At 35.2% G+C, this 16,640-nt stretch overlaps 1 protein-coding gene across 2 annotated transcripts in view; it reads left to right on the top strand.

Moving 5' to 3' along the window:
• The window catches only part of PDE3B (phosphodiesterase 3B), a 164,267-nt gene that overhangs the window by 120,434 nt on the left and 27,193 nt on the right, over positions 1-16,640 (top strand). For both annotated transcript variants that reach the window (XM_028116860.2, XM_028116858.2), the window contains exons 6-10: positions 6,904-7,114; positions 7,635-7,711; positions 13,729-13,877; positions 15,059-15,196; positions 16,178-16,289. In XM_028116860.2, coding sequence (XP_027972661.1) covers positions 6,904-7,114; positions 7,635-7,711; positions 13,729-13,877; positions 15,059-15,196; positions 16,178-16,289 — 687 coding nt within the window. The remainder of the gene's footprint in view (positions 1-6,903; positions 7,115-7,634; positions 7,712-13,728; positions 13,878-15,058; positions 15,197-16,177; positions 16,290-16,640) is intronic.

Raw genomic sequence — 16,640 nt, 5'->3', positions numbered from 1 at the left:
ACAAGGAGCAACTTGGAACCACTGCCTGGAACCAATGCTGGGGTAGGAAAGCCTGAACTGAACTATCTGGCAAATTGCTGGAGGATAACTCTTGAGAATTAAAAACTTCAGGGAGACCCAGTCATAAGGAGCCCACCACAATTTTGTGAGATTCACCTCCAGGAGCTTGACCAGATCCTTTCAGAAATAGTGGAGAAAATGCTGCTATCAGGGGGCAAGGAAAAGGAACCATGTTTAAATACACCAGAGCACTTTTCCTCTTCTTAACAAGGCTGCCCTCAGGAGAGATCAGAGGATTTATCAGAGCCTGACTAACCTGGGGGAAGGGAAATACTCAACTTCAGTCAGCTCTAGTCATTCTCCCACCAAAGGGAGAGGCAAAAAACAAAAACAAAACCCCCAAGCAAACAAACAAACAAAAACAACCTGAGAAACACTTGTGAAGTTCTTAGTGCAGCAACACAGGCTCACTGAAAGACTGAGATCTAATCACAGGACTAGACAACACTTCTCCCTCAGACCTCAGCACCATTTTACTAAAGGCCTATTTACAGCAGTGTCTTTTACCTGGTACATCATGTCTGGCTATCAAGAAGAAATCACAAGGCGTACCAAAAGGTAAAAGCACAATTTGGATAGATAGAGTAATCTATCAGAATCAGATAGGGATGTCGGCATTGTCAGACTGGGAACTTAAAACAACTATGATTAATATGCCAAAGGCTCTAATGGATTAAGTAGATAATATGCAAGAAGAAAGGTGGAAATCCTAAATAATAAAACAAAAATGAATGCTCACAATCAAAAACACTGTAACAGAAATTAAGAATGCCTTCAATGGGCTCATGAGTAGGCTGGACACAGCTGAAGAAAGAATCTCTGAGCTTGAGGATATGTCAACAGAAATCTTCAAAACTGAAAAACAAAGACTGAAAGAACAGAATATCCAAGGACTGTGGACAACTACAAAAGGAATACCAGAAAAAGAAGGCAAGAAGGAAGAAAAGAAATATTTGAGGCAGTAATGACTGAGAATTTTCTCAGATTAATATCAGACACCAAACCATAAATCCAGGAAGCTCACAGAACACCAAACAGGATAAATATCAAAATACCTAGTCATATTGTTTTCAAGTTACAGAAAAGCAAAGATAAAAATTTCTTAAAAAGGCCAGTGGGGGGTGGTGGTGGAAACAACTTACCTATAGAGGAACGAAAATAATAATGACATCAGACTTAACCTTCATAAACCATTCAAGTGGAGTGAAACATTTCAAGTATTGAGAAGGGGGGAAAAAACAACACCCACCTAGAATTCTGTACCCTTTGAAATTCTACTTCAAAAATGAAGGAGGGCTTTCTCAGACAAATAAAAATTGAAGGAACTTGTTGCCAGTAGACTTGACAGACAAGAAATATTAAACAAGAAATATTAAAAGAAGTTCTTTAAAGAGAAGAAGAAAAGTGATATAGGTTAGAAACTCAGATCTGAATGAAATGAAATAAAAATAAAATGAAAAATGCCAAACTGGAATTCTTTATCTAATGAAAATATCTTTTGAAAAATTAAAGCAATGTATTTTTTCATACAGACAAAAGCTGATAGAATTTATTGCTGGTAGACCTGTAATACTAAGATTCAGCAAAGGAAGTAGCTTAGGTAGGAGGAAAATGATCCACACTAAAGCATATACTGGCAGGAATGAATGAAAAGCACTAGTAAGCCTAAATACGTGGGTGAATGTAAGTGAATATTGATTTAAAAACACAATAATAACTTCCTTTTAGCATGCGTAATATATGAAGGAGTCAAATATATGGTAACAAGGGCTTATAAAGGGTTGAAAAGGGGTAAATGGATTTAAACTAGTAAAAGTAGTAAAAAGTATAAGTTTGAGAGAAGTAATACTTCAAAGATGCACACTGTAGTATCCAGAGTGACAATGAAAAGAATGAAAGAAAAAGGTATAAATAAAAAAATGAATATAGGAGGTAACATTGGCATGATTTTTTAAAAAACAAAAAATAATCCAAAAGAATCCAAGAAAAGATAAAAGACAAAAAGAAGGAACAACTAAAAAAGAAATAGCAAGATAGTGGATTGAACACTATATCACATTAAACATACACTTTGTGGTTGGGGGGAGAGGCAGGGATCTGCCAGAATTGTTAAGCATATTTTTAAAACATCCAGATTTCAACAAAAAATTGAAAATACACTCCAGTTAAATGACAAAGATTGTCAGGCAGCTAACAACACAAGACTCAAGCATATGCTCTTTACAAGATGCACACTCTAAATCCAAAGATGCAGGTAGGTCTGACCTCAGAGCTATCATATACATGAGTTAAAAATCGACAGAACTAAAGGGAAAATAGAGAAATCCATATTCGTAATTGGAGATTTTAACTCCCCATTCTCATTAGTAGAATAAGCAGACCAAAATATTAGTATAGACATATGAAAGGTTAGAGCAACATGACTTGACTGACTTGACCTAATTGACTGCAAAACACTACATTCAGCCATCCCAGGATGAATATGTTTTCCAAGAATACACACAAGATGGAGGACAGTAGACCATTTGCTGGACTATGAGACAAGTCTCAGTGAGTTTCAAAGTATTAAAACCCTAAATAGAGATTGACTTCAGGAACAGCAGAGAGATCTCCCTAAACTCACTGTCCTGCTAAAATCAACAAAAAGGCAAAAAGTGAAACTCAGCCATTTCACAACATTGGGAATTAACAAAAGCCTGAGAAAAAAACTACAAGTCCTCTGTATAAGAGAGACTGCTGAGCCTGGGTAAGACCGTGGGTCCTGTGACATCTTATTTGGGGGCTACCCCATCCCCTTTTTCTTCCTCAGTGGCACTGTTGCTAAAAGCAGGTAACATTGCTATCATCAGGGAGATCTGACCTCCTTTAGGACTCCACTGAGAATATATAGTAAACAACTTGTCCCACCTTGAAGCTCCTTGGGAAATCTCTATTCCCCGTGGGTATTTGGGTATTGCGGGTATTTGGACTCAGAGCTCAGCTCTCTAAAAAATAAACACAAGACCCAAACCTTGTGCCAGGCAGCCTTGTGACTGCCTAAGGCTGTGATTTCAGTGGTGGCAAATGAGCTACCTGGGAATTTAAAAGGAAATCCTGGATACTAGTCAATGACCGTAGGGAACTTGAGAACATCTGAGAGATTCCTGGGGGGGTCTACGAGGCTGTGCACGTGCGTAGGAGAAGACCCCAGTCACTCACGTGGAGCTGACCTAGACGCCTCTCACAAGCAGGACGTGAAATCCAAGGCTGTTTCATAAACTAAAGTTTGAAGTGTGTTTTTTTCAACAGATTCTCTTCTACAGTTGACATTTAGGCAAGACATTTAAAGAAATCTTTCAGACTCATCATTGATTGACAACAAAATTATTCTGATCCATGGGTGATTTACAGGAAGTCAAGCTTAAAAAATAAATCAAGAACTTAAAGGTAAAACAACAACAACTAGCAAAGAACTCAGTGGCTACACAGTCAGAGAAAACAGGATCTACATAGTTCTGAGATGGTTTCTTTGCAGAAATTGACAAGCTGATCGTAAAATTCAAATGGAGGGACGCCTGGGTGGCTCTGTTAAGTGTCTGCCTTTGGCCCAGGTCATGATCTCCTCTTGGGATTGAGCCCCATGTCAGCAGGGAGTCTGCCTCTCCCGCTCTTTCTGCTCCTTCCCCCTCAACATGTGCACTCTCTCTCTCATAAAGAGAGATAAATAAAATCTTAACAAAATAAAATAAAATTCATATGGAAATTCAAGGGACCCAGAATAGCTAAAGTGATTTTTAATAAAAAAGAAGAAATTGGAGGACTCACACTTTGAAATTTAAAACTTATTACCACGTTATAGTAATCAAGACTGGTACTGGCATAAGGATATTCCATCTCAATGGGATAGAATTGAGAGTCTAGAAATAAGTCCTTACGTGGTCAACTGATTTTCAACAGGGGTGCCAAGATGATTCAATGGGGAAGAAACAGTGTTTTTAACAAATGGTGTTGAGACAACTGGATATACACAGGAAAAAGAATGAATTTGGAATCCTACCTGTTATCATACTCAAAAATTAACACAAATGCATCATAGACTCAACTGTAAGAGTTAAAGCTTAAAACTAGTAGAAGAAAACAAAATTTTTGTGACTTTGGGTGTTGAATACAGCATTCTAATATATGACAGCAAAAGCGCAGTTCATGAATGAGAAAAACTGATAATTGGAATTCATTAAAATTAAAAACGTTTGTATTGCTACAGACACCTAAAGAAAGTGAAAAGACACAGGATGGAGAAAATATTTGCAAATTATATATTTGATAGTGACCTGGTATCCAGAATATACAAAGATGTCCTACAACTCAATAATAAAAAGACAAATGACCTCATTAAAAAAGATATTTCTCCAGAGAAGATACACCAGTGGCCCATACCACGCAAAAAGATGTTCAGTATCTTTAATGATTAGGGAAATGCACATCAAAACCACACTGACCCAAGACTTCATACCCACTGTGAAGCCTGTAATTTTAAAGACAGACAAGAACAAGTGGTAAAAATGTTCCAAAGTGGGAACGCTGACACATTGATGGGAAAGCGAAATGCTTCAACCACTTTGGAAGACAATTTGGCAGTTCAGTACTTGAAGAGAGAAATAAAATTGTGCTATCTTCATGAGTACAATTTTATACGGCCTTGAAAATCGGAGAACTGCGATCATACCCAACTGCCTGGAAATATCTTTTTTAAAATGTAAGCAAGGCATAGAAGAAGCATGTATATTTACTGTCTAACTCAGTTTATAAAGTTAAAAAATAAGGGCAAAACTAACCTAAATTGTTAAAAACTGCGTACTTACATGGTATAAATATAGAGGAAGGCAAGAAAAACAATACCATACAAGTCAAAGTATGATTTCCTTTCATGAGAAGAAGTGGGGCTACAGGACAGGGTCCTGGGCTGTGGCCATGCTTTATGTCTAGTTGAGTGGTGAGCATTCCCATTCTGACTTCTCTGTATGTGTGTTATATTTCACACCAAAAAAGGTTTAAATTAAAATGGTGAATCTATATCGTAGAAAGCATTTTTTTAAGCGTTGCTAGGTTTTTCTCTGTCATATCAAATTTCTACCCTAAGATCATGTAACCCTTTATTCTTCTTAGCCCATCTGTCAGGATTTTGGACACTCACTAGTATAATTAGAGAAAAGAGGGCTAGAAATTGGAACCTCAGTTTCCGGTTAGTAACTAATCATTATGACAGGCAAGACCCTTCTTGTCTGGTCCTCACCAGTTTCCTCTTCTGAAACATTAAATTGGCTGGCCAGATTTAAAAAAAAAAAATTCCCATTCAGCTCTAACACTGTATGAAATTATGGGAACCTCTACATAAACCAGTCTGATAGAACAGTAGAGGCAGCTCTGCAGAAAGGAGTATGATCTCCCAGTGTTAACTGTGTTAACTAAATCAAGTTTTTAGCCTTTTTTTTTTTCCAGTAGTTTTTTTTCCCCACATGGGAAAATGAAAATACTACTTAACTCACAAGGTGATGAAAATAACACATTGTATTAAATAAAATAACACATTGTATTCGGGTTCTCAGGAGAACTAATAGAATGTGTGTATATGTATTTACAGAGAGAGAGAGAGCGAAAGAGGTGGCTTATTTTAAGGAATTGGTTTGCAGTATTGTGAGGGTTAGCAAGTTTGAGATTTGCAGGGCAGACTGTCCAGCTAGAAATTCTAGGAGGAGTTGATATGGCAGTCCTGAATCTGAAAGCCGCCTGGAGGCAAAATTCCTTCCTCTTTGGAGGACCTCAGTCTTTCCTTTCAAGGCCTTCAACCAATTGGATGAGGCCCCCACACGAGGAGGGAGGGTAATCTGCTTTACTCAGTTTACTGACTTAAATGTTAATCACCTCAGAAAAACACTTTCACAGCCACATCTAGCCTGGCGCTTGACCAAACAGCTGGACACCGTAGATAGCCTAGCCAAGTGACACATAAAATTAATCATCACACACGTACCACTATGCCTGAAAATATCAGAGCTCCTGAATAACTGTTATTTGCTTTCCCCTCTGATTCACACTTTACTTGGATCTTTATTTCCAAATAAAGTTTTAAATCTGCCTACCTTTCTCCAGATATACCCATTCCACCTTAGTTCAGGGCACTCAGTGAAGGTTTTTGGAGCAAATCAGTAGCATTAGAGATGTATTTCTGAAGCACTGTGTTTTTTTCATGTTTTAGCAATGAGCACGTGTTTGTATTCTCTACTAGTCACTAGGTTTGTTGAGTTGCAGGGATAGTATCTTTTTCTCCATTGTTAAACCCAGCACATTTTCTACCATATAGGAGGCTCTCAGATATTTGTTAAATGACTGAATGAGCTGGAAAGATGTGGATATATTTTTAAAAGGAATCTGATGTTACGTTAACATATAATTTTGTCATTGCTCAACTTGCTTAATGCTGTTAAGAACTTTCATTCTTCAATAAAGTTTGGTAGCAATACTTTGTTCATGTGGGTAATAAGCTGGTAGGGATATAAAATGTGAAAGATAAAGGCCAATGTGAATTAGGAAAATTTGTGCCACACTTTGTACATTTTAGTTACACTGTTAACATCTGTGCCATCTTGCTGCCATATTTATTTCACACTCACTGATGATGACAAATAATGCCTACAATGTCTTGAAGATAGCTCCACCTAGGAATCTCTTTTATCATTTAATTGTAAATACTTTGCTTTCTTTAAAGAAGGAAGATATTCTTTTTAAATACACAGAGACAATAAACGCCTATGTGTGCATACATATTTATTGATTGATCTCTTTCTTCTCTTTTAATTTTTTAAGGTGCTTTCCCCAGCCTGAGTCCTGTGAATTCTCCCAGCCATGGACCAGTGTCTCCTGGCTCCCTAACCAGTCGATCACACATAGAATTTCCTGACACTGCCAATTTTCTTACTAAGCCAAGTGTTATTTTACACAGATCTCTGGGCAGTGCATCCAATTCACCAGATATTTATCAGCAACTCAGAAATTCTGATAGCAGTTTGTGTAACAGGTAAGTTTCCCAAATTTTCATTATTTCTATTTAAAAATATGTTATTTTAATAAAGTATTACTAGTTTTCTATTTGCTTAAGACTATATCTTCTTTATCGAGTAGTTTTTATTCTTAACAAACTTTTTCTCATTTTAGTGCTATTACTCATTTTCCAATTAAGTGATACATAGTGGTATTCTATCCATCTCAGGATACCAGTAAATTATGAGAATTACTTTGGTGTATAATACCGTACTACCCAGTTCATATGGTGTTTGTTTTCATTTTTCCATTTTTTATCAGTAGTAAGTGTTTACTTCAGACCTCATTGTTGACTTTCAAAATATGTTATTCTCTTCAGGGACACAGGATGCCTTCTAGGATAAAGCCTACCTATTAGGTTTATCAAGAGATTGGACTTGTGTGATATTTTGCAGTTAGGATCTTGGTTAAAAATTAAGCGGATTTTCTAATTGTATTTAGGTCAAAATTTGCTTGCCTCATTTATAAAGGTATATTTATCTGTTTTATTCTATAAGCTGTGGACATCAAATATTGAAATATGTGTCAACATCCGAATCTGAGTCTGGTACAGACTGCCACAGTGGAAAGTTGGGTGAGTTTTGCAAAAGTCATGTGTGTTTGAATTTCAGAGCGATTTCTGACATTGTTTTAGAAGTTAATAAATGAGTGACTTTAACTTCAATTTATCCATCTTTAAAATGAAGATCTAATGTTTTACCTACTTAGGAGATAAGTTGAGGAGTTACTGGGAATGAGTTACAAATAACAGATGGTGAAAGTGTTTTGAAGACTACAGTGTGCTGTGGAAATGAATGTGGTCTTTTCAGGTTATGGCTAGAGTTCATAAACAGTGAAATTAATTATATTAATGTTGAACTCTAAGCCCAAGAGAGTTTGCATACATTTTAATGGCATAGAGAGGAGTTGTTTTAAATTTTAATTTGTTAATATCATTCAGAAACATTTTATATCCTCAAACAAGAAATATTGTTGGTGATAAGTTATGGTTGTTTTATAATTTTAAAAAATTGATGACTCAGGCATACAGTAATAGTTAACTAGGTAACTCAGATCATCATTCCCACTGAAAGTAGCTAGAAAAGCCAGACAAATCATTAACAACAAAAACATGCTTAAAACCGTTGAAAACTAACAAGCTCTCAGAATTACCAGTACAAGATCTGGAGGGGGACAGAAGTTCACAAAAATGAGCCTGGAGTTTGGGACTATCAAAAAGATATTTGCTCTTTCTGGAGGGGCCGGTGACTAATAGAATGAGCAGTCTTTTGGTACTTCTGTGGGACTAGGGAGACAGAGATTGGAGTTGAAGGCTTACCATAGTAGGGATAACTTGGTAAACTGTGTAGCCCTCCACCCTAAGAATAAAGGTAAACCAGAAGTAGATGGGCCTCCACAGGGATTATGGGCTCTTATCGATCCCTTTACATACTATAAAAGTCACCCTTTTGAAGTGTACAATTCAGTAGTTTTTGGTTCTTACATTGTACACACACACACACACACACAGAAAAGACCAATCCTTCACAAACTCTTCCAAAAAGTAGAATAGGAGGGAAAACTTCCCAACGCATTCTATAGGACTAGTATTATCCTGATGTCATAACCAGACAGTAACCAAGGAAATTACAGACCAATATCCCTTATGTGTATAGACACAAAAATCCTTAACAAAATAATATTAAACTGAATCCAGCAAAATATGAAATGGTCACACCATGACCAAGAGGTTTTTATCCCATGAACGCAAGAGTAGTTTAACAGTTGAAAATCAGTCAATGTAGTATACCACATTAATAGAACAAAGGGGGAGAAAAACACATGGTAATCTAAATATGTGCAGAAAAAATATTTGATAAAATCTAAGTCTCTTTCATGATAAAAACACTCAAACTAGTTATAGCAGGGAAGTTCTTCAATCTGATAAAGGACATCTGAAAAACACACACCTGAACATCATCTTTAATGGAAAAAGACTGATGCTTTCTCCCTAAGGTCAAGAATAGGATAAAGGTTTTTGTTTTCAGCACCTTTTTTTTTTTTTTTAAGATTTTACTTATTTTTGTGAGAGAGAGAGTGATTGAGTACACACGAGCAGGGAGAGGGTCAGAGGGAGAGGAAGAAGCAGGTTCCCCATGGAGCAGGGAGCCAGACACTGGGCTTGATTTCAGGACCCTGGGATCATGCCCTGAGCCGAAGGCAGATGCCTAACCGACTGAGCTACTCAGGCGCCCCTGCATTCAGCACATCTAGTCTACATGGTACTGGTGGTTCTTGCCAGGAAAATTAGAAAGAAAAAGAAATAAAGGCATCCTGAATGAAAACAAATAAAACTGTCCCATTATCATAGATCATATGAACCTCTGTGTAGAAAATCCCAAAGAATACACATACACACACTAGAACCAAGAAACCAGTTTAGCAGAGACAAGATGCAAGATCAGTGATGTACAAAATTATATTTCTGTATACTGGCAATGAACCACCATAAATTGAAATTAAGAAAACATTTCAATTCATAATAGTATTGATAAGAATGAAGTAGTAGAATGAATTTAACCAAAGAAGGGGAGATTTATAAACTGAAAACTACAAAACATTGTTGATAAAGATTAGAGAAAATCTAAATAAATTGAGAGGCATTTCATATTAAAAGATTGAAAAACTCAGTATTGTCAGTAGGGCTCCCAAATTGATAGATAAATTCATTGTAATCCTTATCAAATTCTAGCAGGCTTTTTTTTGGTAGGAATTGACAAGTTGGTCTTAAATTTAACATGGAAAGATCATGACCAACAATAACCAAAACAGTTTGGAGAAAGAACAAATTTGGAGGACTGACACTACAAAACTTACTGTAAAGCCACTGTAATTAAGATAGTGAGGTAGTGGCCCAAAGACAAGTCTGTAGATCAGTGGAACAGAACAACAAATCCAAAAATAGATTCTTGCATTTATGATAACTGAATTTTGATAGAGAAGCCAAGATAATTCAAAAGAGAAAGGATAGTTATTTCACCACATGGGGCCAGCACAATTGGATATTCACTTGTCAAAGGAAGAATTTGGACTCTTACCTTACTGTATACATAAAAAGTAACTCAAAATAGATCATAGACCTAAGTGTAAGAGTTAAAAACTTGAAACTTGTAGAAGAAAATATAGTATATAGTCTTTGTGACCTTGAGTTGAATAAAGCATTCTTAGATACCACACCAAAAGCACAGTCCATGAAAGAAAAGAATGACAAATTGGGCTTCAGCAAAATAAAAATTTTTGCACTTCATAAGACAACAATAAGAAAAAGAAAAGACAAACCTCCGATTGAGAGAAAATATTTGGAAATTATATATCTGATTAGGTCTTATATCCATAATATATAAAGAACATTTATAATTCATTATTAAGAAGTCAAACAGCTCAAAAAATGGGCAAAAGATGTCAGATATTTCGGTCTGAGTCATTTGGTGAAGGATATAAACAAATGGTTAATGAACACATGAAAAGATGAACGACATCATTAGTCATTGCAGAAATGCAAATTAATCCTACAATGAGATAGCACTACGCTCAAACTAGACTAACTATAATAAAAAAGACAGACAATACCAAGTGTTAGCAAGGATGCAGAGAAATTAGAACTTTTTGCATTGCTGATGGGAATATAAAATGGTATACCCCTTTGGAAAACATTCTGGCAGTTTCTTTAAAAGTTACACATAAATTTACAATATCACCCAGTAATACCATGGCTTAGAATTTATCCATGAGAAAACATATGAGTGCTCAAAGACAAGATTGTGAATGTTATGACATTATTGATGACACTGCAAAACTGGAAATGATCCAAATGTCCATTAACTTGTAAATGGAGAACTATCATGTGGTATATTCATACAATGTAATTTTAAATTTAGCAATTAAAGGAACAAACTTCTGATACATGACACTACATGGATAGACTTCAAAACGTTATTCTAAGTGAGAGAAGCCAGACTCAAAAGATTTCATATTGTATGATTCTATTTATATGAGATGCTAGAAAAGGTGAATTTATAGGGACAATATCAGAACAGTGATCACCTAGGATGAAAATAGGGATTAACTATAAATAAGCAGGAGGGTACTTTTTGGGGTGATGAGAATATTCTAGAATTGTCGTAATGGTTGTACACTTGTAAATTTACTAAAATTGTTGAAGTATACACTTAAAATGGGTAGATTTTATAGTATGTTATTACACTACACACACACACACACACACACACACACACACACACACACACACACACACACACTCTTCTTTAGATTGAATGGTATCAGCTGGGAGATTCTCACTTGAGGACTCTCATGTGATTGCAGTCAGATATTGGTACGAGTGACAGTCATCTGAAGGAATGATTGGGCTGAATTTCCAAGATGGGATTACTCATATATCTGCTGACTATTGACTAGTCCATCTAAATATGATCTCTCTATGGGTTTCTTCCAACATGTTTGCTGGATTCCAGGAGAGGAGGAAGTAGAAGCTGCCAGTCAAATTAATGGCTCAACCCAGAACAGACAAAGCATTAAGTAATGCCATATCCTATTAATCAGAGCAGTCACACAGGCTGTCCAGATTCCCAGGGCTTAGGAAATAGATGCGGTGTCTTGATGGAGGAGCGACAGGAATACATTTCAAAAGAGTGCAAGGGGGGTAAGACATAATGTTGTGGCCAACTTTGGAAAAGAAATTATTACATTTATTTCAACTGTTTTTATTACTGTTCTATGTAAGATAGAAGTTTGGATCATTAAAAAGTACGTATGGGGTGCCTGGAGGGCTCAGTCGGTTAAACGTGTCTTCGGCTCAGGTCATGATCTCTGGGTCCTGGGATCGAGCCCCGCATCAGGCTCCCTGCTCATTCGGGAGTCTGCTTCTCCCTCTGTGCTCCTCCCACCCTCTCAAATAAATAAATAAAATCTTGAAAAAAAACACCGTATTTAATGAATCTCATATGTCATGATGGCTATTTTAGAATATTATTATGTATATTATATTAGAGGTACTGCCTTAACTTACCAAGAGTAGTTGCACATTCTAAATTTCATTTGTTAAATGCTTTTCATTGGGAAAAAATAGTATTTTCCAAAGGATATTTCCTGATCATCATTAGTTAATGATTTTTTAGTATATTCAGTGTTAGATTAAGATTTGACTAACATTTATTGATCATTTATTATATGTAACATCTAGTAAAATAGATGTTATTATCCATCTTTTACAGAAAGATGGATGCACTTTGCCATTATCAAGTACAAAATCAGGATTTGAGCCTAGTTCTTCCGAAACTCAATTCCAGTATGTACTCTTAAAAACTGTTTTACCTAGGGGCGCCTGGGTGGCTTAGTTGGGTAAGCATCTGACTCTTGGTTTTGGGTCAGGTCATGATCTCAGCATCGTGAGATCAAGCCCCATGTGCTCAGCATGGAGTCTACTTGAGATTCTGTCCGTCTCCCCTTCTCCCTCCCCCTGCTTGTTGCATGCATGTGCATGCTCTCTCTGTCTCAAATAAAATAAATAAAATCTTAAAAAAAAAAAACTTAGGAAAACCCCCTACATATTGAAGAGTAAATGAATCATAACTTTATAACTTGATGAGTATTCATACATTTAACATATACCTGTGTAACCACCCAGATCAGTAAACTAATAAACAAAATATTACCAGCACCTCAGAATTTCTCCTCATGCCCCGTTCAGGGTGTGCCCTCTAAAGATAATATTTGTCTTGGCTTTCAATACTCATATGTATCAGTTTTGGTATGTTGTTGAACTTTTCATAAAGAGAACCACAGAGTATGCACTTTTGTGTCTAACTTCATTCAACATTATATTTTTAAGAATCATCCATCTTGTTGCATGTGGTTGTAGTTCATTCTCTTTGCTCCATAGTGTTCAGTTGTGTAAATATACTACATTTATTTATTCTACTGTTGATGGGTTTTGGGGAAGTTTCCTGTTTACAATATTACCAACAGAATGAATATGATTTTTTTTTTTTACATGTGAATGAATGCTGTTTAGCTAATGGTGCTGCTTCCCTTTTCCATGAGATTTGGGGGGAAAAAAAGCATTATTAATCACATTGGTAGAGAAATAATTCACAGTAAATGATACTGTGTTTTAATTTTTAGATGTGCCTTGATTTCATTCATTTATAATTACAAATCTAGAGTTTTCATAGCCAAAACTCAAACAATTTCAGATGCTAGACATTGCATACATCAAATTGCTAAAAACTTCCTATTGATAGGGACTTTTCCTTTTTTTTTTTTTTTTTTAAGATTTTTATTTATTTATTTGACAGAGAGCACAAGCAGGGGGAGAGGGGTAGACGGAGAGGGAGAAGCAGGCTCCCCGCTGAGCAGAGAGCCTGACATGGGGCTCCATCCCAGGACTCTGAGATCATGACCTGAGCCAAAGACAGATGCTTAACCAATTGAGCCACAGGCACCCCATTTTATATTTTTTATAAGTAATTTTCCTTATAAAACTATGCATATAGGACAAGTTTTATTTATTATTATTCTATGTATTTTTGAAAGGTGACGAAGACAGCACCATTCCCTCAAAACAATCATTCAACTGCACAGAAGCACAAGAAGTGGAAACAGAGAACAGAGACTACAGAAAATTATTTTTGGAAGGTGATAATCACCTAACAGAAGAGGCACAGAATGAACAGCAACCAAATGTAAAAGATAAACTTTCCATATGATTATGTTAAGGTGAAATATAACATTAGTTTAGTACTAGTTTCATTATCTTTGCCCAGAACAAGATTTTTAATATAATAGTACTTTTAAATTTTTTACTGAAAAGTCCTTATATCATATTAAAGAAAACCTTGGGTTAAAAATAATAATTACAGTTGACCGTTAAACAAGACTGGTATTAGGGGTGCTCACCCTCCCACATGCAGTCAAAAATCCACATATAACTTTTGACTCCCCCAAAATTTAGTTGCTAATGACCTTCAGTTGATCAGAAGTCTTACTGATAGCATAAACACATGTCAGTTAACACATATTTTATATGTTATATGTATTGTATACTGTATTCTTGCAATAAAATAAGCTAGAACAAAGAATGTGAGTAAAAATCCTAAGGATGAGAAAATGCAGTACCGTATGTGCTGTGCTTACAGTACTGGGAGTCCTCTATTGATAGCACTGTACTACAGAAAGTCCAGGTGTAAGTGGACCCACATGGTTCAAACTTGTGTTGTTCAGTGGTCAATTGTACTTCTGAATCCATCATCCTAGAACAGCAAAGTGCATTCATTGTAAAATGAACACATGAACACATTTTAGTTTTATAGTAGATATACTACTTTCTATGCTGATATTTTCTTCACTGTATATGTTAAAAGTATGAGGAACAGGTGCATAAAGCATTAAAAAACAAAATCTGCTTACTTATAATAGCAGTGTTTTTGTTCTTAAGTTCCAAATTTAAGCTTTTTAGGGGAAAAATCACCCATTCCTTTTGGGAGTTAAACTAGTAATAAATGCCAGTATAAGATAGGAGTCTTTTTCTATTATTCTTTGATACCTGTAACTTCTAAAATGAAAATAGTAGATTTTAGACTTGTATATAGTGTTTTGGAAAGAAAACATTTTTACTTATAAAAGTACTGTGAAGATCAGTAAGTCTCCTGATGCCTAGAAGACATTTTTACATTTTTCTGAAGATAGCATTTTACAAAGAGGGGAAATTGGAAGTACAGATTATATTTGAGAATAACTTTTGTTGAAAATAGTATTGACCATTTTTTAATGTTCAGTTTTAAGTGCTTTCATTTAGATGTGGATTTAACAATATTTTTAAAAGGTAAGGTTAAGTTGGTTTGTGTTTCTCCCCCTATATGTGCAGATTGAACAGGAAGCATCACTGGACCTGATTTTAATAGAAGATTATGATTCCTTAATAGAAAAGATGAGCAACTGGAATTTTCAAATATTTGAAGTTGTAGAAAAAATGGGAGAGAAATCAGGAAGGATCCTTAGTCAGGTTTGTTTAACATCTCTACTTTTTTTATTATAAATTAACTTTTTCTTAAATCTTTATAAAATGCAAAATCTACAAACATGTAATACTGGGTTAGGCACAAGTTCAACATTGTTCACTGAATTCTTTTTTTCACAAATGAAGTCTTCAGTAGAAAATTTGAAAAGAGAAACCTATATACATAAACCCATATATGAAAATTATTATATGTAACGTATTTCATATAATTTTGTTTGAATAAATGAAAAGTAGTTTTTTTGGCCCATATTAGTGGGATACAGAATAAAGAGTTACTTTATATTGAGCCCTGTGGTTGAAAAGGACATGAAAGGTAAGTTAGTTCTAACCACTGAAACCTATGCTTTATTTTTTTCACCTGCCCTCCCTGTACTTTACCCAAGGCCAGATGGTTCATTTCATGCTAGAACCATGGAAAAATAGTTCTTTTCTAACCACCCAGACTCAAGGTTCCCCCCGAGAAATTCATACAACAGCATCAGATTAACCTTCCCAAAATATTACTCTCATTGTCTTCAAAGTATCTTATTTATGAAATGTACAAACATAAGGATAAATTATGTGGAGGGCATATAGTTTCATCTCATTGAAGTCTTTAGGGACAAAAATGTAATAAATACATTGTTCTGACTTCTGTTAACACCAGGGACTAGAGTAGAATAGATTTCATATGCCCCTTAATAAATTGTAAATAAAAAAGCTAAAGGGAAGAATGGAAAAATTTTAAAACTGGGACATGATATGGTAATCTTTCTTTGGTTTTCAAAGGTTTTAGGGTGATGTCTTCCTTTTTAATGTTTTGAAAAGAATTTCTTGTATCTTGTAAAGAAGTTTTTAATAAATTATTAACTTAAAGACATATATACATGGTAACATTCCCAAATGCAAATCACAAAAACATATTCTACTCAACTACAAATAGAAATTCTGATTTTTAAAGTAAATTTTATTTTAATTGACATTTAGGTTATGTATACCTTATTTCAAGACACTGGCTTATTGGAAATATTTAAAATCCCCACTCTACAGTTCATGAACTATTTTCGTGCATTGGAGAATGGCTACCGAGACATTCCTTGTAAGTATCAACAGATCTTATTACTGAAGTTCAGATAATACTGGTTTTGAAACTATTATTATTCCCTTCAGATCTAAACACTTTTTAAATTACATGTTTGGAAAAATTTTTAAATAGGGATTTAAGTAATCTATATGCTGCTACCTAGAGCTAACGGACTACTATTAACATTTTGGTATGTTTTCTTATTTATGTTTTATAAAGTGAATCATAATATAGACATATAGTGTGCTCTTTCCCTTAATTATTATATGGTGTACAACTTCCTATGTTAATAATTATTCATCTGAGTATCTTTTAAAATGTTTGGTGATTAAGTCAAGAGTGTCAGAAAATTCTTGACTTCAAAAT

Source organism: Eumetopias jubatus, unplaced genomic scaffold (assembly GCF_037043125.1).
Source record: "Eumetopias jubatus isolate StellerSeaLion01/CBP00866 unplaced genomic scaffold, mEumJub1_p1.0 scaffold_13, whole genome shotgun sequence".
Taxonomy (NCBI): Eukaryota; Metazoa; Chordata; class Mammalia; order Carnivora; family Otariidae; genus Eumetopias; species Eumetopias jubatus.
The sequence above is the reverse complement of the archived record's forward strand: the minus strand, read 5'-3'. Positions and strand labels throughout refer to the sequence as shown.